Raw genomic sequence first — 23,296 nt, forward strand, 5'->3', positions numbered from 1 at the left:
GAACTCTTTTTCTATTGGAAAAAGGAAATATTCCATCAACCACAAGATTAACTGTAACACTAGATCCATAATCTATTTAGCTTTTTGTGAATGTTGCCCTGCATTTTATGTTGGCAAAACAGACCGGAGGTTCCGTGACCGCATTAGCCAACATATTTATGCGATTAAGAGCAAGAGAAGTGACAATGCTCTATCTAAACACATTTTGAGTAATGATGGTCACAGTTTTCAATTTATGGCCATCGATAATATTAAGTTTGATATTAGAGGTGGGCCACAATCTCTTATTTTGGAGACTCGTGAGTTAGAGTGGCAACTTCATTTAGACGCTTTTTCCTACCCTGGCCTCAATGATAATTGCAATATTGCATCTATTTTAAAGTATAAAAGCTACCTTAGGTAACTTGGGGCCCATTTATTACGCTCCAAACTGATTGTTTTATTGACTTCTATAGTATTGTTTTAGCTTATTATAGGTTTTTATTTTAAAGGTTATTTAGTTTGGATTGTTTGGTAGGAAAGTATTTGTTTTTGTTTTTTGTTTTTGTTTGATAAAACGTGTTACATTGCCACATATACAGTCTTTTGGCACGTTATATATTTAGTTTTTTGGCATGTTACATATTCAACCTTGCAGCACCTGCATTCACACAGGCAGGGTTTGATGTCCGGTTACGTTACTTGCTTGTTATATTTATTTTAGACATATATTTTTTTAAAATGTCCTATAACTGACTTGTTAACTTTGTCTTAAATGGGTTTACTCACTACTCAGGAAGTGACATCAATAAGTAGTCACTAATGAAGGTTTTAAATATTGTGAGCTTGCGCTCTTTTAGTGCTGATGAAGCTTCTGCTCTTGCAGTAGCGAAAACGCTGTTTGACTTGTTTGTTTAATAAAATTGCGTTTCAGTTACAGTTTTCGACCTCTCGGCTTCTTGGAGGATATTTTGGCAATTCGTCTAGATGGAAAGAACACCCCACGTCTAATCATTAGTACAGGCAAGAAAGATAAGATTGAACGTGGTTCAGGAATTTACATTTTTGAAACTGAAAAAGCCTGTTGCACACAATAAGGAAGTGGGTCGATATAATGCTGCCACTTGTTTTGCGAGGTGGTGAAAGAGGTCTGCTAGTCTGGGATTCAGCCAGCATTCACCCCGCTAAAGACATGAAGAAATTCCTTACACAGGGAAGAAAAGATCAAATAAGGATTCCCACAGGAAAGACTGCCTATCTCCAGACTCTTGATATTGTAAGAAACAAGCCATTCAAGGACCATTTGCACATGGAACTCAATGGACTACATTAAAATAGAATGCAGAGAAATCAGCATGGAAACTTTGTGAAGCCTAGCCTGCAAGATGTCGTGCCTTGGGTGAAGAATTCATGGGATAAAATTACTGACAGCTGTGCTGCCAATGCACTACGAGCAGGCTACATGGACAAACAGTGCTCATTTAAGGAGAGCTCTATTGCTAGGCATGACAGATTGGGGCCAATGGTTCTACAGGAAAATGGAGTTACAAGAAATTCAGGCCGGAATTCGGGGGTTGGAGACTTATGACAATGTTCCAAAAGAAGATGGCATGACTATATTTTAATAACTTTTCCCATTAACAGGGCAACAGAATGGATTGCTTCTGCTTAGTCAGTTTTTTGACTTTATTGTATTAAGGTAACGTTTCATTATCAAGGGGTAATTACAAAGTAAGGCCACTAATTCCCAGACTTCATTTTATGACTTTCCATCATTCTTCTCTTATGGTTTGGATGAAGAATAAAGAAAGCATCACCACTCAGAAAGTACCAGTTATTCAAAATGGTTTTACTCCCCTCCTCCAGTACACATGTATTGAGCTTTTTCTGTACTTTCTGTTAAGCATGAAATACTGCACTGTGAAAGCCAAGGTGTAGATATTCTGAAGCTGAAATGGTTTGTTGCACTGTTTATGTAGAATTCTCACACAACTGTTAATGCGTTACCTAGAACTGTTCCCCAATAACGGAAAAGTTACCTAGAACTGTTCCCCAATAACGGAAAAGTACCAAATAAATGTCAATTTGCGTAAATGAATAAATGTCGATTGTTGTACGGGGGGGGGGTAAATAAGGCACCTCCGATAATCAGCCCTAATGCGTATTTCGGTGGGGGAAAAAAGTACAGGACCCGGTCTTATTTTCAAGAAAATACGGTAGTAGTACGAGTAAATTGTTAGACTAAAAGTAAGCTGTAAATCAACTGAAACAGGATCATTTTTATTTGCTTCTATTTCTCGTCTGTTGTAAATTCTTTAAAAGGGTATTACACTTTACTTTCCAGTTGCAGAAATAACTGTAGCCCAAACTTGCATACAAGTCTTAATTTTTCCAGTACTTGGAGCTTGGTTCCCTCTTAAATTTCCAAGAGCTGATATGGAGAGTCCCACAGCTGTAAAACTAAACTCAAATGTATAAACAGCGAATCATGAAACTTGTCAGTCAAAAGTGACTTGTGGGAGGCAAGCTACTCTGCATTCAGTACCACAGCCAACTACTTACCTCTACTTTAAGGTAGAACTGCCTTGGAGGTGGTGTAACATTATAAGGCATTGCAATATACCCCCCACATTTATAATTAGAGTCTCAAGTCCAAAGGTCACAGCTGCGGTCCTTGGAATTATAATGGGCACACTGTGAAATGTAATTTTTCTGTAGATTTTCTTGACTTGTGGTTGGCACCAACAATTGTCTGTTCATATACCCGTTTTTGTAAATGCATTTTACTAATGTGTATTGATCTGGTTATATAGATTCAAACCCACATGTTGTCAAGGTATATTTATTTTGACTAAGTGACAATGAAATAAGAGTCTGCATTGATGTGTTAGTCATGATCCTGTATCAAATGCAATTACTAAATGGAATCAGGACTCTTGCTCTTCTTTAAACCAAAGACATTGTACGCATTTCTCTAGGAATGTTACTTACCCAGTTAACACATGAAACACCGGTCAGTCTCCAAGAACAGCATGTTATTAGAATTTTGAATATTTGTTATTAGAATTATGAATATTTTTTTCAATCAGTGTTTACTACTAGAACTTAGAAGGTAGCCAAGTCCAATTTAATGTAATGGGGCTAAGCTACTGTCATGCTTTTTCATTCCCTTAAGGTAGTTATGCCAGTCTTCCGAGACTGTGGGTGGCATTTGAAGAAATGAACATAATAGTAGGAATTAAACTTGGGTTATTTCCACCATGATTATTATTAAGAAAGTACACTGTACTATATGTTGTTTAATTAGCAACCTCTGCTTCTTGAAGGTAGCGCAGGTAAGACAAGTCTAAAATAAAAGAAGGCTAAGTATTACCCTTTATAAATGAGCGCCCCACCTTAGTCAAAAGGTGCACATAACTTCTAAATGGTGACTACCACAAAATTAGGTATTCCTTCCTCGTTCATTATTCTTTGTGGTTGTTGGCAAAGTCCTGTCACAGGAGTCAGATTCTCAAATAGTTGCAGGTATTACATGGGGAGTCTCAAATCTGCAGACTTCTCTGTACAATAGATTGACAATGAGGCAATAAACCTGCCTGCTAAGGTGACACTGAAGAAAAGTTTTCAAAATACATCCTCTGGACCTTATTTTCCTGCAAAAATGAAGGACTAGTTAATTAGAAAAAATACGTTTTCACTGCAGACATAGACAGTCATGGATTCTTCATTAGCAATCTTCCATTTTCTGATCGAGTCCATGACTTACAGGTATATATTCATTAAACAGATGAATCACTTGAGGAAACAGCTTTTTCTACACTTGAGAAGTGAAGTGAAGTGAAGAGTTTGACAGACTTACAGCAGGATACTTGAGACACTACAACCAATTCAGAGATACTACTACACTGCTAGAATGGGAACCTAGCAGCAATGCTGAATTACTGCCACCATGAAACCTAAAGCTGAAGCATCAGATGGTGAAAATAAAAATTATGAGATATTTGCATCTCCTCTACATATGAAAAAGCTTGGTGGTCCTGGGATCTTGACAAGAGCAGACCTATACAATAAAATGTACAAAACTGCCTCCAAAATAGATGGGCAATTCAGTTTCTGATGATAGAGCAGATACCCTGAATTGAATGCAGTCTTTTGTATGCTGCCATTGTCTTTTCAGGCTAATAAAAAGTATCGGTGTGTTGTCAAAAATGGTATCCAGAACTGGAAAATAGCATCTGGAAAAGGTGCATCACTTACTCTGCATAGTAGCTGTGAACCCTTGACAAACAGATCAAAATAATATTAATTTCATGAGCTTTATCTATGCCTTGATTCAAGAATAAAGGTCCACTGCTGTCAGCATATTAAAAACCACAAATTAAAATGGGAAACTGTGTAGTTTGAAGATACATACATCAAAGGATGTTTCCTATACATAATGCTAAGTGAGGTTCAGGTGTGATTTCAAGATGCATTTCAGGGGAGGATGGAACCTATATAGAATGCTATGTGAGGCTCACTCCAAACCCGAACTTCTAAAACAGGAAACATCCATTATATTAAAACTTTATGTGGCAGCTTGAGATTGACATCAACAGTACATTGCCTAAAATGGCTAGAGAGAAGATGAACAGAGTTTTAACAAGGCAGTTTTACATGAGTTCTTCAGCTGACAGCAAACAAAAAAAAAATGACAGGTGCAAGAAATGCTAATAACAGTATTCAAGAACAGCTCCTTATTGCCATGATTAGTGTGACAGCAAATTACAGAGAAGATTGTAGCTACTGAGGCAGTTTCAATTAAAGCACGAGTCAAGGACATTTAACAGCAGTCTCTTGTCACGTATTAAGTAAATAATGGCAAAATAAATGAGTTCTTAGGCTTTCACCAAGCACAAGGTCTGTATACTGCATCTTATACAAATATAAAACTACACTGAGCAAACAGATTGTACTGTCAGTATTATTAACCAGGGATAGGGCTGGTATTCAAACGAAGTTTCCAAAAGCTATACATGCATGTATAGCCACATGTTGACCCTTGTTGTGGGCAGTGTCAGAAATAATCTAATAGCTGAAGAGTAGTAGTTATTGATGAATAGCTGCAATTTTAATCAATAGTTCAGCTGTATGTGCTTACTTTTTTTTTTTTTTTTTTGCATAAAGTGCTTGAACAAATCGCAGTAAACCTCAAACATTAATCCAGTGCTATGTGGAACTATATTTGCATCATGTAAAAATGAATATAAAAGCAATGCCAGCCATCTTGCAGACACTACAGTATTATGAAGAGGACAGTGATGCTCACAATTTAGGCAAAGGCAAATACAAGCCCCCCAAGCATAACTCCATTTTCCATCCAAATTCTGGCATATTAAACTGCTTCTTGATCTAAATGTTGCAGCATGTTAGATACATATTTGCAGATGTATTTTTTAGCATATCCTTGTATCTATAAATAGGTTTTGTTCATTTCGTGTATGATCCTATTCACCTGGCTGTGCCTACAAATGGTCCATCGAGATCAATGCACTACCCTAGTAAAAAAACAAATGTAATGCAGAATACATTAATCTTGTGTGTGAGAGATGATCCTCACAAAACAGCAGCATTGTTGTACAGTTTGCAAGTTTCACATCAATTTGCAAAACGTTATAGGAAGAAAGATAGGACAATAAATCTTGCATATGGTCTACACTGTGGAAGCACTCAAACGGTTGCAAAGTATTCAGCACGTAGAGCTACGTAACACAACTCACTCTGTAATATTACAGAAGTGTTCTACTTATAGTAGTTTTAAAAGCTCAAGATCCACTTTCCATCTGAATACGACCCAATATCACAGAAGAACTCTGACAACTCCACCAAATTGTCCTGCACTCCACGATCCATAAAAAGTTGCTGCTTTTTCCATAATTAAACTGATCCACCATTTCTGAATTCATCCCCCCATGGTGACTGGAAACATTCTCCTTTTAATATCCCCCCCCCCCCATTTATTTTGTACATTCATTCATTGGCAGCATGTGCACTTACTGAGACAAACTATAAAGGTACAAAAACAGTACAAGTGGCTACTTTACATGACATCAGGTAGAAGACTTTTTGCATTTACTATTTCAGAAAAAAGTAAAATTAATTTTGACTCAAGATGCTGAGAAGGTTGTGTCATGTCTTAAAAAAAAAAAAAAAAAAGGGTCAGCAGATAACGGTAACCTACCTCCTACCCAGTCATCACATTACCTTGCATAATGGATAAGCTGCAATTTATTGCGCTTTAAAGTCTTAGTTTTACACATTTTATTTGAAAATGCAAAATGAAAAATGGTTTTATTGAAAAAGCATTTAGCAAAACTAAATATAATTCAATGGCTGGTGAAATCCCAGTTAACACCTCTGATGTACTGCTTATTATGTAAGGTATTCAAGGATCAGGTTGGTTCCTACTACACTAACTTATTAGCATTTGTTAACCAGGATAGTCCATCTAGGTGAAAAATAGCCCCTTCTCAGCTGAGGCCAGGGGAGAAAAGCTTTATAATTACATAAAAATTGGTATAGCTTGTATAATAGTTTTGCATTTGCAATTAATGTTACATTCAATACGCTGTAAACATAAGGTGATATACATAGTAAAATTGTGGACAAAGTATGTGCAAAGAAAATGACATTCTAGCCTTTGGATGAAAAAAAGAGAATTACTTTGTAAGGCATAAATACATGTGCTTAAAGAATGCTATGACTGTGCTATGTAGGGTTGTCCGAAAAAAACAAACATTCAGGGAACAATCTCATTGTGACATCACTAATGAATGCTACAAATCATGGCTGAAAAATATTAAAACAATGTCACAAGTTGGTCCATTTTTCAGCAATTTTGCACGCTTTATCAAATGAATTCTTATTTAACCTTTTAGTGAGCATTACAAATTCTTTTAAATTTCATTTTTGCAGCAAGATAATCTGACAATTTTGTAGTCCAATGACATGACATCCACTGCACAATCTGAATCCCACTTATAAACCTTAAAATGCATTCAGTATGAATAAAATACCTGGAGGAAGGTGCTGTAATGATCAGTGTAGGTCATTCTCTACTTCAGCAAAATGGTTCCTACATAATCCTCAATTACTATGCAAACTATTTTGCCCAGAACAGAAGATGCAACAAACCAACACTGTCATTTCAGCATCCCGAGATGCGCAGTAACAACTCCAGAAAATAAAACACATTCAAAGATGTCTTTTAATTGTGCCACCTTACTGTAAAAACATTACAGAAAACGTGACTGCCAATCAGGTTAATTTGCCAGGGCCCAAAATTCCATTATCCAAAAGGAACAAGCTAGCACTGGCAAACACAGAAAACCCAATATGATATTGGTTCAATGGAAGAGAGCCAAGCCCAATACACCCCACCCCAAGTAAACTGTACCTTACTAAAGGAAGCTTAGTAACCACTTAAGTGGACCATCACCAATACCCAGTTGTTTGTAGATTAACAACCAGAAGGGAGTGACCTGAGTCTAGTTCTCTCATAGATCAATAAAAGTTATTAGGAGGCCTGAGAGTGCATTAATGAGAACAATGCCGGTCACGTTAAAGAATGCAGTAAAGATAAAATGGCCTAGCCAAAATTCCATGTTGATTATTCAGAGAAAAGACCATACTTGTGAGAATTTGGAGCACTGAGAAGAATTCTGGCAGTCGTACATGCAATAAATATATCACACTGGCTCTAAAAGTGGGACTATCACTTTGGTACTATGAAACATAACTGAAGCCAAAGAGAGACTGGAATATTTGACCTTTTCACATCAAGACAATATCTAGATAGTGCTGTTAGACCCCGATTTCTAGGGGGTCTACTTTCCAAATGGTGCTTTCACTAGTGAAACAAGTCTTTTAATAACAGTTATTTGAGATTCTGGCAGAGATTAAGTGCCAACTTGGTGAAGCTGCAACTCTTTGTGAGCATGACCCTGCAAGTTAAATGGCAGGATTATATTGTGTTTTGCCACAGACAATTCATTAGAGTAGGTGCAAGCTAGTAAAATGATATTAAGAATGTAAGCTGTTTTAACCGTGCTGGATTCAGATGTGCAGTAATGGTAATCCATCAAGTCCACCATGCCAGAATAATAAATTAAAATAAAAGCTTAGTTCATATTGGTTTGACAGTGGACAACATGCTGAAAGAGAGCATGAGCTACTTTATTAGTCCACTTGTTAATATTGGATAGGGAGGGCAGGAAAGGGATAGAAGGAGTAGGCTTGAACATGTTAAATAAAGAAGAGGTTATAATGTAGAATGGCACAAGGAAAAGCTAGAAGAAAGTTATTTTAGCTGATGGCACAAATGAGAACATCTAACTCTAGGCTGTGCAGACATTGATGTGCTGTACATAAAGGCATCAGATTATTCACTTCAGGTTTAGATGTCCATGCTAAACTAAGAGAAGTGGTTACCCATCTTGCTTCTATCAGTTTGAGTTTTTCCATTGTCACACTGGTCCTATGAACTTTGTCACCGTCATTTCAAGAACTTGTTGCTTTATCATCTCTTAGTATCGTTGCCTTGGGAATTAAGTTTAATTACTATGCCAGAACACACAGTTTATGTCACACATTTTTAAAATGGTTTAAATCTTGCTTTGGCCAACTATAAAAGTGGCTTTTTCATACATCATTTAGTATAGTTGTGGGAAAAACATAGTGAGAACATAATGCAAGATGTTCTATTTAAACATCAAGGCTATAAAAACTTTCTTTATTTTTAAAAAAGACAGTCAAGAGGAATAAATATGCTTGTTAACTGGCAATTCCATCAATAATGGATGACCTAAATAATTATGTACTAGATGACTTAATGAATTACAGATTTTTTTAAAGAAATGTGAAGAATGTAGGAAATTCACAGTTTCTCTTTCAACAGCCATTTGTTTAAGTATTATCACTTAATTACAATCAAAAGGACTTAAAAGTCCAGAAAATAGGTCTGGTTCAGAGTTGAGAACACAGTAAAATCACAAGTTAGAGAATATCCTAAGGAGAGTATTGCAGATAACTGAGACAACAGCTTCTGCCAGTCTACTAATAAAAAGCAAACCTGGGATAGTACCCATTTCTAAAAAGAAAATGATAAACAGCAAACATCTGGCTATAAAAAAGGAGACAAAACCTGGGTACAAGTAGAAATGTTAAGTATGCAGAGAAGCAAGTTAAAACATCAAGGAAAAACTATGCTAAGTTGTCACATTTTAACAATGCTGATGATTATCAAAATATGGATGGTCAGTGACAGATTTCTAACAATGCATATAGAAAAAGAGGATGTACTGGAGGAGGGTTGATTGAAGAGGATAAATCTGCTACAGCAGCTGTCAGGCAGACAAAAAAAAAAAATTGGCGAGAGCATGGGGTTTGGTTGGTTTTCAGCACAGAATCAAAAATTAGCTACATAGCCCTTGAGATTACTGCACCACAGTTGGAAATAAAGACTAATAAAAGACTAGCAGGAGCAACAATTATAAATGCTACTAACATTTTAATAACAGGTGATTCTGTACTTGGAGGATTTTTCCATTTAGATAATGAAAGAGTAACAGTATCCTCTCTACCCTGTTTTAACACTGGGAAATGTTGTGACATTGCTTCCTAGGTAACTCAGTGAAAAAAAAATCTACTATAAAACAATACTTATTCATGTAGGAACAAAAGAACTTAAAAAAAAATGTTAAAGATACTAGAATTATTAGAATCAGAACACGTGGGAGTAATACTAAGTGAAATAATTCCCATGCCAGGATGGAATGATTTACTAGAGAATTTGTTGGCTGAGGCAATTGCTTACAGTGTTAATTCAATAAAAAATATAAGAGAAATTTGTTTACAATGTCCATAAATTTGCTAGAGATGTTTCAGTTTGGACCACTACAGGACAAGAGACACTGCTGTAAAATCTTCTGAATAATCAAGCCTTTTTTAGGACCTCAGATGAGGATGGCAATACCAACAGAAGATCTAATAACTCTGTGAAAAAAGTATTTTTGCAATGTGCAAAGTGCTGGCAACAAACAAAATATGTTAATACATCCTGAAAGTTAATTTGTTTGTGATGGTAGAGGTATGGAATTCGGCTGACTTGAGTTTTCCTGGTTATTCAACGCATAAAGGTTTGAGAGAGAATTTAAGAGGTGCCAGTGCATTTATGTTTCTGCATAAATCCATTCCTTCCAAGTTAGTACTAGAAAAACACTTGAAAATTCTGAAAAGGTTACGGTTGTGGTTTATCAGATCCCAAATATGGATAGTACTACACATATGAAAGTTTTTAAGAATACCTTCATAAAATGTCACAGAAATATTATCTTGGTGGGCAATTTTAACTACCCTGATATAAACTGGGGGACTTTCACTTGTTTTAATTACTCAGCTATTCATTGATAGTGCAAATTTTTGAGATCTAAAGAAGATAGTTAAAGAAAACACTACTTGTGACAGAATACTGAATTTGGTATTAACTAATAGTAATTAGTTTTTGTGGTGGAAATCTGTGCACTGTTAAGAAAGCAATATCATGAAGGTTAATAGTTTTGTATTAGGAAAAAAATGTTAATTTTTGGACAAAGGCAGGAAAAGCATAATTCTGATTAAACTATTACAAAGGAAACATTATGCAAAGTTAATTGGAAAAGAAGCAAATATGGAGAAATTAGTGTATGGTTATACTATACTAAAGATTACAGTAAGAGAGGGAGTAGAATTAACAGTAGAAACCCCCCCCCCCCACCTTATTGGCAGAGTGCAACCCTTTTAAAATTTACAAAAAAAAAAACTTCCTGCAAAGTTTAATAAAAACAAACCTAAATAGGATAAGTAAAGAACTATAATCAAAATAAGAGACGAGAGAAAGAATTACGAAATTAAGCTTGCAAATGATGTTAACAATAAGAAAGCTTATGCAAGTGTGAATGGTAAGACCATTTTGGATTCATCTAGCACAGCAAATGAGTTTAACAATTATTTTTCATCCATTTGTTTAAATACCAGCTTAACTGAATCCCTGGATTTAATTGCTACACCTGGCATTGAATGCCCAGTTATCACGGATGATATGGTGGTCCAGAGTAGAGTTCAGTATTGCCAGGTATATGCAACTCCATAATTAGGAAATCTGTTGGTTTTTGGAAAGTGTCTAACATTACACCAATACATAAAAAGGGCAATTGTGATGAAATAAGCAATTACAGACCTGTCAGTCTGACTTCTATTACTGGGAAGTGTTTCGAGACATACCTTATAGGGATTATAGAATTGGACATAAATAATAAAACAGTTATACAATATTATCCAGAATGAGTTTATCAAAGAGAAATCAACCCAAATCGGATAGTCATAAACCTCTTAAGTAACATCAGTGGTCGATATGGGACAGAGTACTGGATATATACCTGTATTTAACTGAAGCATTTGATGCATTAAGAAAAATTGCAGTCCTTATTAACTTGATAGCAAAATGGATGGTTAGAAGAAGATAGTCCGATAGTTGTAGCTCCGATCCTCTTCCAGTAGTAACTGATGCCCCTCAGGGATCAGTACTAGACCACTGCTGTTTAGTATTTGTTCCACTTTTCTTACAAATAAAATGTGTTGGTATAATAAATGTGCTGATTGTAAATTGGGTTTGATCACCAAAACAAATGATTACAATAACTGGATCTTTTCTCTGAAGTGACCAACTGAGTCAAAAGTTATGGGGCACACACTAGCATAAATAAGTGCAATACTAATTTTTTTTGGAAAACAGATTCCAAGAGAGCCATTATTATTTAAAAACTACACACATATACACTGGTAGCCTTGGGGCCTGTCCAATGGATAGTGAACGTGAATTTAAGACAACAATTACAAACCTTTTCTAAGAATAAAAATTTTACAAAGGCTAACAAGCAAGTTGCTTTATAATGCCTATAGTTTTTGTCTGCAGGTAAATACAGTTTGAATGACATTAAACTGTTCTCTTGATATCCTGTACAATATTAAAGTTTTTATTTAATATTACAAAGTGTTTTGATTTAGATGTTACCTTGAATAACTTCTGGACGGCCATTGGGGGGGGGGGGTACACACTACAGAAGCTGTATACATAAAGGGTACAGAAGGGAGAGATGTTGGCTAAATTACCACACAAATAAAAAGTAACAGACTGAGTCATCCATTGTGGGATTATGGCCATGCCATGGAGGATGGAGTCAGCGACTGACCCCAGTAAACAAAAATAAAACATAGGTTTATGCAAAAATACATTATTATAAATACATGAAAACTGACTAAGTTAGTCTACTAAAACACTGCTGCCTTGGGATATGGTGCATACTATGCATTCCCAGATGAGGTTCACACTAACAGCAGCACAACATGATCATAAATGCTGGCTGCCTCATATCACACCGGGTTTAGTTCCCAAGTATGCTAAGTTTGTGCACTGTAACTGAACTCTACTGCAAACAAACACATACTATTTCCAAGAGAGACTAGTAATACCTTCCAGGGCTACAACCCTATCTGCTCTGTGGTACTTGCTGCCACCAGCTCTTAAAATTACAAGTTAATGAACCGTTCTAAACAGTAAACCAAATGAAATACAAGAAAAGTGGTAGCTTTAACAGAGGAGGGTTTTTTTTCTTTTTTCTTAGCAGATGCACAGAGTCATTACAACAACATACAGCAATATCCTTTATTAATAAACATCATTTATGACAATAAATACTGCAATGAGAAGCATTTTGGCAAGTGTACATACATAAATATTTCTTTAAATTTAGAAATGCTCTATTGGTTCTAGGAGATGCCTTGTCAGTTTTGTCAAACTAAAATTAAATTATTACAAGTCTTTATTAAAGGAAAACAGCTTCAGAATTAAATACACAGATGGGCAGACTGCTGTTAATGGAAACAAATTATAAAATACTTCAAAACAGACAGACTAGATTAGGAGAATTCTAACTACATCAGCAGGCTAAATCACTACCCTCTAACTAAAAGTGTGTATAAAACTTGTCTGATGCTACCCAAGTACAAAACAAAAGGGAAGGTGAAAATAACATACATTTCACCAATGTAAAGTAATAGCTATTGAAGATTGCTGCCAGATCTAGAATTCCCAGAAGTGAACCTGAACATGATGTCCAGGATAACAACACTGGGAGATACACATTTAGCATAACCCTTAGAAGCCAGTTTCTCCTTCAGTGAGTCACAATTCACAGTACTACATTGTCTGCACTATGGATTTTGGTTAAAAAAAATATTAAGAATGATATGGTAACAGGAAAAGGCAGCTAAAAAATGCCAAGCCCTGCCACTGTCCAGGCATTTGATTTTCTAGAAAACTTAGTTGATAGGAAATGGCTATTAACAAATACAAAGCCCTGCCAACATGAGTAGTGTGTGCACATGCACCTGGCTACCCCCATCCCCCAAATTATATATGGATCTAGGGCTTTTGATCGAAATATCAAAAGCCCGAGTCCATTACTACCAAACACACTAACGAAAGCACTTTGTTAAAGTAAATTAAAAAATAAATAAATAAAAAACACAATCTACTTGAATGCAGGGGGGCAAGCCCCCTTGCACCCCCTACTTTACTATTCTCACTCCGAGGTCACACTGGGAGAAGGGAATTTTCCCTTCCGGACGTACTACGGTGTGGCAACAAGCATACTTACACAAAAGTGCTGCTTCAGTGAACAGCACTTTCACACAAGTATGCTCACCAAATTGGGATTCGGTGAAAGATACAGTTGAGCATCTGTACGGATCCTTATATATATATATATATATATATATATATATACACACACACACTGTGTGTATATATGTATATATATATATATATATATATATATATATATATATATATATATATATGTGTGTGTGTGTGTGTACATATACATATTATAATCACACACAAAACCCTTTAAAAACTTGCTGCAGTTTTATAGTAAAAATGACTATCCTGTACAGACTTTTTGGAAAGTCTTCACAACATATGTTACATATCTGCTGCATCTCTACACAAACGAAGAATTACATTTACAATTTTTTTTCTTACATTTTAAACACTTTGCTATATTTTTAGTAAAACATTTATACATCCCTAACAGAGGGTCTCTCTACATGCCCATGTAATCCTTAGATCTGTGTTGTCTGAAGCGTTGCACTCCTGTAAGGGTCATTTTGACAAATTGCTTGAATAACAGCCATGCAAGCAATCATAACCCTTATGATAATTCTTTCATATAGTAAAAGATATCACCCCTGGCAGCAAGGTGGAGTACACCAGTGTCTGCCTAGCAGCCACATGACTCATACAACCAGGTTCTGTATGAGAGAAAAGAAGGACCAAATTGTCATGTGTGTTCACCACCTGCAAAGTGAAGGATGGTGACCAGGTATGATGCTAATCAAGTGGCAAGCAGAGATTAAGCTGGACTAGATCCTGACAACAGAAACAGGCTCCTAGGATGTAGAATATTTTTTTACTGTGGGGGAAGAAGACAAATAGTTGGTTGTAAATCTACTAGTCCTGGATTAATGCAAGTCATAGTTGTACCCTGTCCCTCCCAACCTATCAGACTTGGAAGTTTTCCAGAAATGTTCTAAGACCTCTCCTTTTTGACTCTTCATAGTCTTGCACATTATCTTCCAGAACTTAGTGCAAAATAATACAAAGATGATCTATTTTACTTAATATTCTATATCAAAAGCTTACTACAACAAAATCTTACACAAATCAATATAGCGGTTACTCTGTACACTGCACTAGTTATGCAATCAACATTAAACAGGGATATTTGTACTTCTACCAGATAATGTCATTCCAGAGAGCCAGATTCCTCTTAAAACTGCACCACCATAGACACAAATCCTTTAAGGACTTACTAATCCAGATGGGACTTTACGTTACCTTTTATACCATAGTGATACCATTCACTCTAAAAATAATGAACAGCCGAGTACAACATGCAAGACTATGTCAGTCATCAACCTCAGAAGCTATATCACTTACAGGAATAGGAGTATGGCATTCTCTTTGGAATAAAACCAAACTGTTTTGGTCTCTTTCAATGAAATACCAAGGCTACAGAGCTACTAAATTGCATGCATTAACTGTACAGTCTTATCTCAGCAGGAAAACCATCACCAAAACACAACAGTTCTGCTTCCTTATACTTGAAGGGTTTAAGTCTACGGAAAGGTGGATTTTGTATTACTATTTTTCATACTAGGAATTTACAACTAATGCACAATAAATTCATAAAAAAAACATCCTAGGTGATCCCCTAACTTTCCTATGTATAAGGCAGCAAAAATCATGGCTTCTGATAACCTCTTAGCACCTGAGCCAACAAGCACTCTGCTTACATATATTATGGGAGAATCAAGAGATGCATATTTACACGCTGATTCAACAAAACAAACCTTCTTATACAGGTTTAAACATGCGACTTGCTTGTTATTTCAAACAGCATTCAAAAGCAGATGTATAAAACATTAAACCAATATATAGTTCAGTAACATTTTTACATTAGATGGTTAATGTCTCGCCCACACCTTTCCACAATGAAACTAAACGCACATAAATATATTCAGTGGTTTGGAGAATACAGAAGGACCGACGTTCTGCCCTCCAATTTGAGCATTTATTTTTTTACATCTTTCTACCCGAGTGATAGAAACTTTAAAGTCTGACGATTTATTATTTCAGTTTTTTTAGTTTTACTTTTTTCAACCACTTAGTATGCCAACTCTGACCAAAATTTAACTCATGACTACCCCTTGAAATCAAAAAGTTTGTATTCCAATATCACAGCAAAAAACACAAGACTTTCGATTCGAACGGTACACAACTATCATACCATTGCCCTAAAATGTTACTATACAACGAAAGACAAGAAAAATAAAAATACCAAGCTTCTGAATTTGTCAAAATCATTGGCTGAAACACATCCCAAAACATTGCAATTTTAAGATATCTTACAGTGTCTTTAGACGTCCCCAGCTTTTTCAACCCATCTAACGGAAGTAAGTCAGCCGAATCCTTGTGCATAAACTGCACAGCCTGTTTCATCTTTCTCTGTTGCAGAAGAGATGCACTCTCCCTAAACTCGGCATCTTTCCTGACACTACTTTCCCTAAGGACACCCGAGTAAAACATAATAGTGTAGTAGCAACAGTCTTCACTTTCGACCTGAGAAGCTTGTGAAATGTATCAAGCATAGTGCGTGTCAAGGGTTTTATAGAAAGCATGAATTACGTAATAACAACCTGACAACAAAGTACCGCCCAAAGGCAAGTAAGAGAGAGGGAGATCTGAGGCGTTTAGAAAAGACCTGAGCTCTTGTGCTAGTAAGTACTGGTGTATCACAAGTACCGCGTTCCCTAACGATTGAGGGTTACCACCTGTCCCACTTTGTTGGGCAGTTGTATCCTGATAAAAAATGGCAAATGTCCTGAGATTGTAGGACATAATTATGTCCCATATTTTATGTAATAGTTGCATAAAATAGTTATTTCTGTATCTAAAAATACTAAATTATAAGAAAACAGGAATAAACAAACTAAACTAGAGAAGAATAAGCATTTATTTAGGCAAATAAGTAAAGTTCTATCCTTTGTATTGACCGTGGGTATGTGTCGGCCTGTAAAATCTGATGTGTGTCCCGAAAATGTCCCACTTTGGCCATTTGAAAAGGTGGCAACCCTATTTCTTATTGCTGCTGTTCCAAGTATAAAGGCGGTACCACATTCTGGGACAAGTAAATGAGTATCACCAATGTCTTTTTAGAAAGATACATCTGAGCTCTTATTAATCAACAAGATGTATAATATGATGTGTGAAAAAAAGAATGTCCCATCACCTTTTCAAATAGAAAACAGAAACGTGTGAGATGTTGGTCATTTGATTTAGTGAACAGAAACGTAATACATTGCATTGGTGTATAATTCAGTCCTCTTACCAGCGAGGAATGTTACATTTATTTCTGTGGGCTGTGCCACAAAGAAATTGAGAAATTTTATGATAACATCATTTGTGATTGCTGACATATTCTTACAAACCAAAATGGAGTACTACCCCACCATTAATGCAGAGATTCCTGGACTTTGACCATACAGATGCCCTGAAACACTAGGGGGAATATCATCTTGGCTTTGTCCATATTAATAGGGGAGCATCTTGCACCATATCCCTTGCCTATCTTCATCACTTGTTAGGTCTGACCGTAAGGCAGTCTCCTTCAAATTAAAACTGAAACCAGAGACCGCTTCCACCCTAGGTACCTTTATAAATTTCTTTATGACAAACCACCTATTCCTAAGTGGTACATTGGAAACTTTCAAAACTCCACCACCCTCACCCCAGTTAAATCCACTGAATACCCAGAAATGTACAACACCACATTATACCAACATATAAACAGCTTGCACCTCTTAGGATCAAGTGCAGGGCAAACCCCAGAAACAAACTCACGTGCTGGAACCATAACAGCAACAGGTTTTATAATAAAAGGAAAAGAATTTCCACCAAACGTATGAAAGAATTTCCAGAATGTTAGAGCCCTTCTCACTGAAATAAAGAACTCAGGAGATTAATAAAATCCACCAAAGCCAAGTTTGAGGCTATAACAGCTACCCAAGCCAAAGACAATCATAAGGCAGTTTTTAGTTATGTTCCTAATCTCAAAAGCACAATGCAGCAATGCACTGAGCCAGTTGTGAACAATGTTACCTACACTGAGGGTGAAGATACAAAGAACCTACTGACCAATAAATTTACCTCTAACTTTACCCCTTTCTCTCCTTCGTTTGTCCCTCAAGATATAACTGAAACTGACTTGCCTCCAGCTATCACACAAGATCATATGCTATCAAAAGCTAAAAATACTGCACCGATGGGTCCTGACAATATCCCTGGATGCATTTTAAATGTCATGAAGCACAATATTTAGCCACACCACTGCTCAATCTCGGCCTCCATATAGGTTTGCACCAAGCAAAAGGAGAACAGCTACAGTTATTCCCCTGAATAAGGGAGGGCCTTCCACTGACCCAGGAAATTGCAGACACACAAGTCTGACCAGCGTCCTGTGTAATGCCATGGAAAGGCTTATCATGGAACTAATCAGTCAGGAATACAACAGGGAACCTCCAAACACTGGACCCATCTCAGTTTGGATTCATCAAGGGCAGGTCATGCTTACATAAGCTGGTGTTTTTTTTTTTTTGTTTTTTTTTAAAAGGTCATCAAAGCAATCGATGAAGGCAAAATGGTACTCACTGTATACCTCAACCTGGCCAAAGCTTTTGATACAATTCCCCACTCAGGCATAGTAGAAAGACTAAATAAATGGGAAATAAACCCCTATGTCACCCACTGGATTACCAACTGGCTCACAGACAGGATGCAGATAATCAAAATACGGAAAGTTACCGCCACAAAGACTGGTCACTACTGGAAGCCTTCATGGTTTTGAGCTGGGAGCTCTCCTTTTGGCATCTACTTTTCTTAAGTAAAAGCCAATAGTAAAGGGCTCTGGCTAAGTTTGCAAACAACTGCAAGCTAGGTGCAGTCATTGAATCCACAAATGACTTGGTCATCCTGCAAGAAAGTTTGTCCCAAATAAATAACTAGTGCCGAATCATGGACAAACTAAATGCCAACAAAATTCATTATTGTATCCTTTTGAAAGTTATCTACCCCCAGGAACTACCACACTAACAATATGCCCTAAGAGTCGACCCAGTTGTTTGGGATTTGGGAACTTATGTAAACAGTGACCTAACTTGTGACCATGTGTCTATTTTAAGAAAATCCTTCTAAACTGCACAGTTTATAAACAAACGGATTGTGTCCAGATCTAGGAATGACACTGCCCCCCTTTATTCAGCCCTCATTAGGCCAATTCTTGAATATAATGCCCCCTTTTACATGTCTCCACCCCAGACATATGCAACAGCTGGAAAGACAACAGCAATACCTTACTAAAAGGCTACAAGGCCTAAACAACATGTCTTACACTACAGACTGCTAAAACGTGACCTGTGTCTGATTTACTAAGCATCCTCCAACTCATTACTGATAGATTTACTGCACATCAGCCAATCAAATGGCACCAGAAATACTCAATCTAGGGATCTAAACATCTTCTGCAACATCAACAGAATGGTTTGGAGGAACACATATATTGATAAACATTTGAAATGTCAATACCTGCTACAGCAAGTCCTGAAACACAGAGACTGAAGGCTGAAAGAACAGACTTGCATATACTAAATCCAAGACACTTTCCCAGAATATTCCCTTTTCTCTGACATATGGCGATCTCAGAGTTGGTATATATAAATTTTGGGAGGAGAGCAGGGGGAGCAGGGTGAAGTTCTAAGGAGAAGAGCGATTTTTTGAGATTTGCTCTTCTCTTTGTTTTTGGTCTTTATTTTTTCAGCTTTTCAGCACTTGGCATTTCGAGTGCTGACATTTCAACAGCGAGCCGGTACATCTCACACAGCATACCTCCGCTGTGGGACAGACTTCCCATCTGCATAAAACAAACTTCGTCCCTGTACATATTCACACGCAACTTAGATCTATGGATGGGAAACAGATAATTTACTCCAAGACTGCCCCTGTACTACTAACGGGAAAAGGCAGCTCCTAAATGCTTTATCCCATGTACGGATATCTCAGATATCTGTGGTATGATCTCAGTTATTCTCGTAAGGGATAATATATAATTACTGATCATGGGATGGGTAAGGCCAATCTAAAACCAAATGGGATCGATTATTTCAATTACAATAAAGGGAAATTGGCTAGGTTTAAAATGGCCTATAGTGGCAACTAGCCTAATACTTGTCTATAAACCTGCAGTGAATATAACTGAAACTGTGTATGGCTAATGGAACTCCTCTAGCAGATGGGTGTTGTTATAAAAGAAAAATACTTTGATGTTATGAACTTGAAATATTTCAGAAAAAAATCTACACTGAAGGTTGTTGGAGTTCCGGAAAATGCCTAGACAAGCACATGATACTGCCTAAAATTAAAAAAAAAAAAGACTCTGTCAAGTGATTCACAAAGTTAATTCAATATTATGACTTAATACATGTCAAACAGAGCACCTCACTGGCCATCTTTAAGGGAAATCTTGATGAGTGGATGGGAAATAGAAAATAGAAAATTAACCCCAAGGATCACTCCAGTGGCTCTACTTGACAGAGGCTCTGGGAACTAAGGTCGGGTGGCATGATGCCAGGGTAATCCTATCGGCTAGGCTTGTAAAGGCTCCAGGGCCATGAGCCTAGTACACACCTATGAACCTATGAATCTATGTGTATACAGGCACGCCCGATGCCCTTATCCTGTGAAAACATTAAAGGCAAATTGTATTAGTAATAAATGTACTAAACAGTGTGCAACATAACATTCTTTTACATGTGTACAGAAGTCCCATTCAGAAGCTTGACTTTTCAAAAAGTCATATTTCATATGGTCAAGACCATGTGACTGACTTTTTGTAGTCAAACTTCAGAAAACAACAAAAATCTACATTTTTGTAGGGGGTGGCAAGACCCCTGCATCCCCCACACCTCTTGCATATTATATAAACTAAGTCTGAGATTGCACTACATTGGGGAAAAGGGTAAATTCCCCGATCCCCACTGATCCACAATCTCCATTCTGAAGTTACAACTTTCCAAAAAGTCACTCATATGGTTTCAACCATATGAGGTTCAACTTTCTAAGGAATCGAGCTTCTGAATGGAACCCAGTTTCCTGTAAGTACGAAGTACGAGATACTAGATGAGTTCACCTAATTTATAGCATCTAGGTAGTACTTCATATATTGTATCATATATCACATTTTGAGTTTTGCTCTCTTATATTTTCATTGATATGCCTTTTCAGCATTCTCATCTTGATATTGTGCATTTCGAGGTTGTGTTAATTCTATCTACTTAATTAGACCCATATCCATCCATAACCCCTTTTTCCCATTTTTGCACAGGGGGTTGAGGTGTCACTTCAACAGTGACAATCATCTAGAGCCAGGGTTCACACACACACACACACACATGCATACTTGAATTCCTAATATAATTTCTAACATGCATATGTAATTGTGGCCATTAGAACTATGGATTTTGTTCTGCACAGTTGTTGTTGTTGTTGTTGTTGTGTCTTTCGGCTTTTCCCGGTTAGGGGTCGCCACAGCGGAACTTCGGTCCTCTAATGATTGGTAGTTGATTTTTATTACTTCTTTTTCATGGTGTTCCCAGCCTACAACAGCACTAACTTCACTGATAAATCTAGTAATGAAATAATGTGCAGCATTACTTTAAAAAAAAGCTTTGTTTTCCCCATACAGATGTACCTAGTTATAAAACAAGTCTATCTCCACCTACCTGTGAAGCTGTGTATGTACACAATACCAGCAGGCAGGCATAAATTTACTGCTACTATTTCTTCTAGGAACACACCTGTGCATTCTGCTTTGAGACCATCAAGTAGAACACTAGTGTTGTCTCTGTATGAGAAGCATCAGTGTTTCTTGTGTGCACTATTGTGTATAACTCAAAATAAAGGTCAACCTGAAAAATCTGAAAAAATTGTCATATTATAGGTACTGTTCTGCTTGTAAACACTGTCAGGATACATACACTCTGCATCTAATCCACATTTGTTGGCAACTCTATATATTACACATTCAGTAATTGAAAATACTGTTCTAAAGAAACTGTTATCCATTTATGCAACTGTCTGCTGAATCCTTTATCTGAGTGCTGTTGCCTACAGAGAATATTTCTCTTTCTCACCTTCCTACTCAGAATACACTGATGTACTGGGTCATTAAAGTAACAAGGACCAAACCCCACTCATTGTACCCAGGTCATCAATAATACAAGAGATCACCTGCCAGCCTTTACAGTATTACTTATGCAATAGTGCATGTTTAATACTTTCATATGGTCATTATTCATCAGGCTGTTTTCACAACCTCCTCCAGGATATCATGCATTTCCCTGTGAACTCTGAATCCCACTAGTTTAAAATGGCTTTGCTGATACACATTTTCACTGCTACCTGCTCTTTTTTACAGATCAAGGACCACCACTAGTCAGCTCTCTTGGGCACCACGTATGTTGTCTGTTGACTACTGGGAACTTCACAAAATTTACAGCCTTTTTGTGCAGAGAAACAGATTATTCTTTCCTCTCATCCACTAAGTCAAACATTTGTGGCCACTCCTCAAGTAAGCAAAGCTGCTTCTTCCTTCATACCACCCTCTCCTCCTAAGTTAGCGTGCCTTACATACACTTTTCCAAAATAGCCAACCATAAAATGCCATCTCATATACAGGCATCACCCATTTGATGCCTGTATGCAACCAAGTTATCCTCACTACATTTACACATGCTGACACATTTTAGTCTCCAGAATGTTATGTTAACAAAATAAATTTTAATTACACCTATAGACCACAACTCCACTTAGCTTCTGTAATACTATGGTCCAAGAACAGAGGTGAAGTAAACTAACATAATACTATGGTCCAAGAACAGAGGTGAAGTAAACTAACATTTGTATCTATGAAGATAGGCTTTATACAGAGCTACTAGAACATACCACACACACAGAATTTTCTACCCTTTGCAATACTTTTTTTTTACTGTCTGGATGCATCCACTTCAGTTTAAGCCCAAGCACCAACAACCACTTTTACAACTAAGACTGGTAAATATTAATACAAGAATGGACAAGAGAAAGATAAATATCTTGCAAATTTGATCACACCACATTCCTAAAACAGTCTGTTTAAAAAAACTGGCTGTCATGAAAGGCATTCTAAACTCAGAAATTGTTCTAACAGGGTGCATATTCTGTTGTCTGATAGGAAACACAGAAGCTGGTAATGGTGCTATTTTTCATCACTACAAACTCCCCTGCCTTGCGCCCCTCATGAAAATCCCCTACTGCATACAAAGAAGTCCATTCTCACTTGGGTTAAAATCAGTTAAGTCCAACTGCAGTTTGTTGCCTGTACCCATGTTTCCCCAACTCTCACATTTCAGATGCTAAACAGATTATGCACTGGTTTACTCAGAATGTAAAATTCAAGCTCTTTGAAGATGAGGATGATCTGAACACTGACTGAAACTTATCAAAGAGTGAGTATCTTCAGTTAAACTTCACGTTTGGTCTTGCAGATTTTTTTTTACTAGAAGAAAGTATAGTTGTGTAAAATCTTAC

At 36.8% G+C, this 23,296-nt stretch overlaps 1 protein-coding gene across 1 annotated transcript in view; it reads right to left on the reverse strand.

The window, feature by feature from the left end:
• Positions 1–16,276, reverse strand: part of NRIP3 (nuclear receptor interacting protein 3) — a 251,519-nt gene extending 235,243 nt beyond the window's left edge. The window contains exon 1 of the mRNA XM_044059765.1: positions 16,028–16,276. Within this exon, the coding sequence (XP_043915700.1) occupies positions 16,028–16,204 (177 nt within the window). The 5' untranslated portion in view covers positions 16,205–16,276. The remainder of the gene's footprint in view (positions 1–16,027) is intronic.
• Positions 16,277–23,296: the final 7,020 nt, after the last annotated feature.

Source organism: Protopterus annectens, chromosome 17.part0, assembly GCF_019279795.1.
Source record: "Protopterus annectens isolate FY-2018-M chromosome 17.part0, PAN1.0, whole genome shotgun sequence".
Classification (NCBI taxonomy): domain Eukaryota; kingdom Metazoa; phylum Chordata; order Ceratodontiformes; family Protopteridae; genus Protopterus; species Protopterus annectens.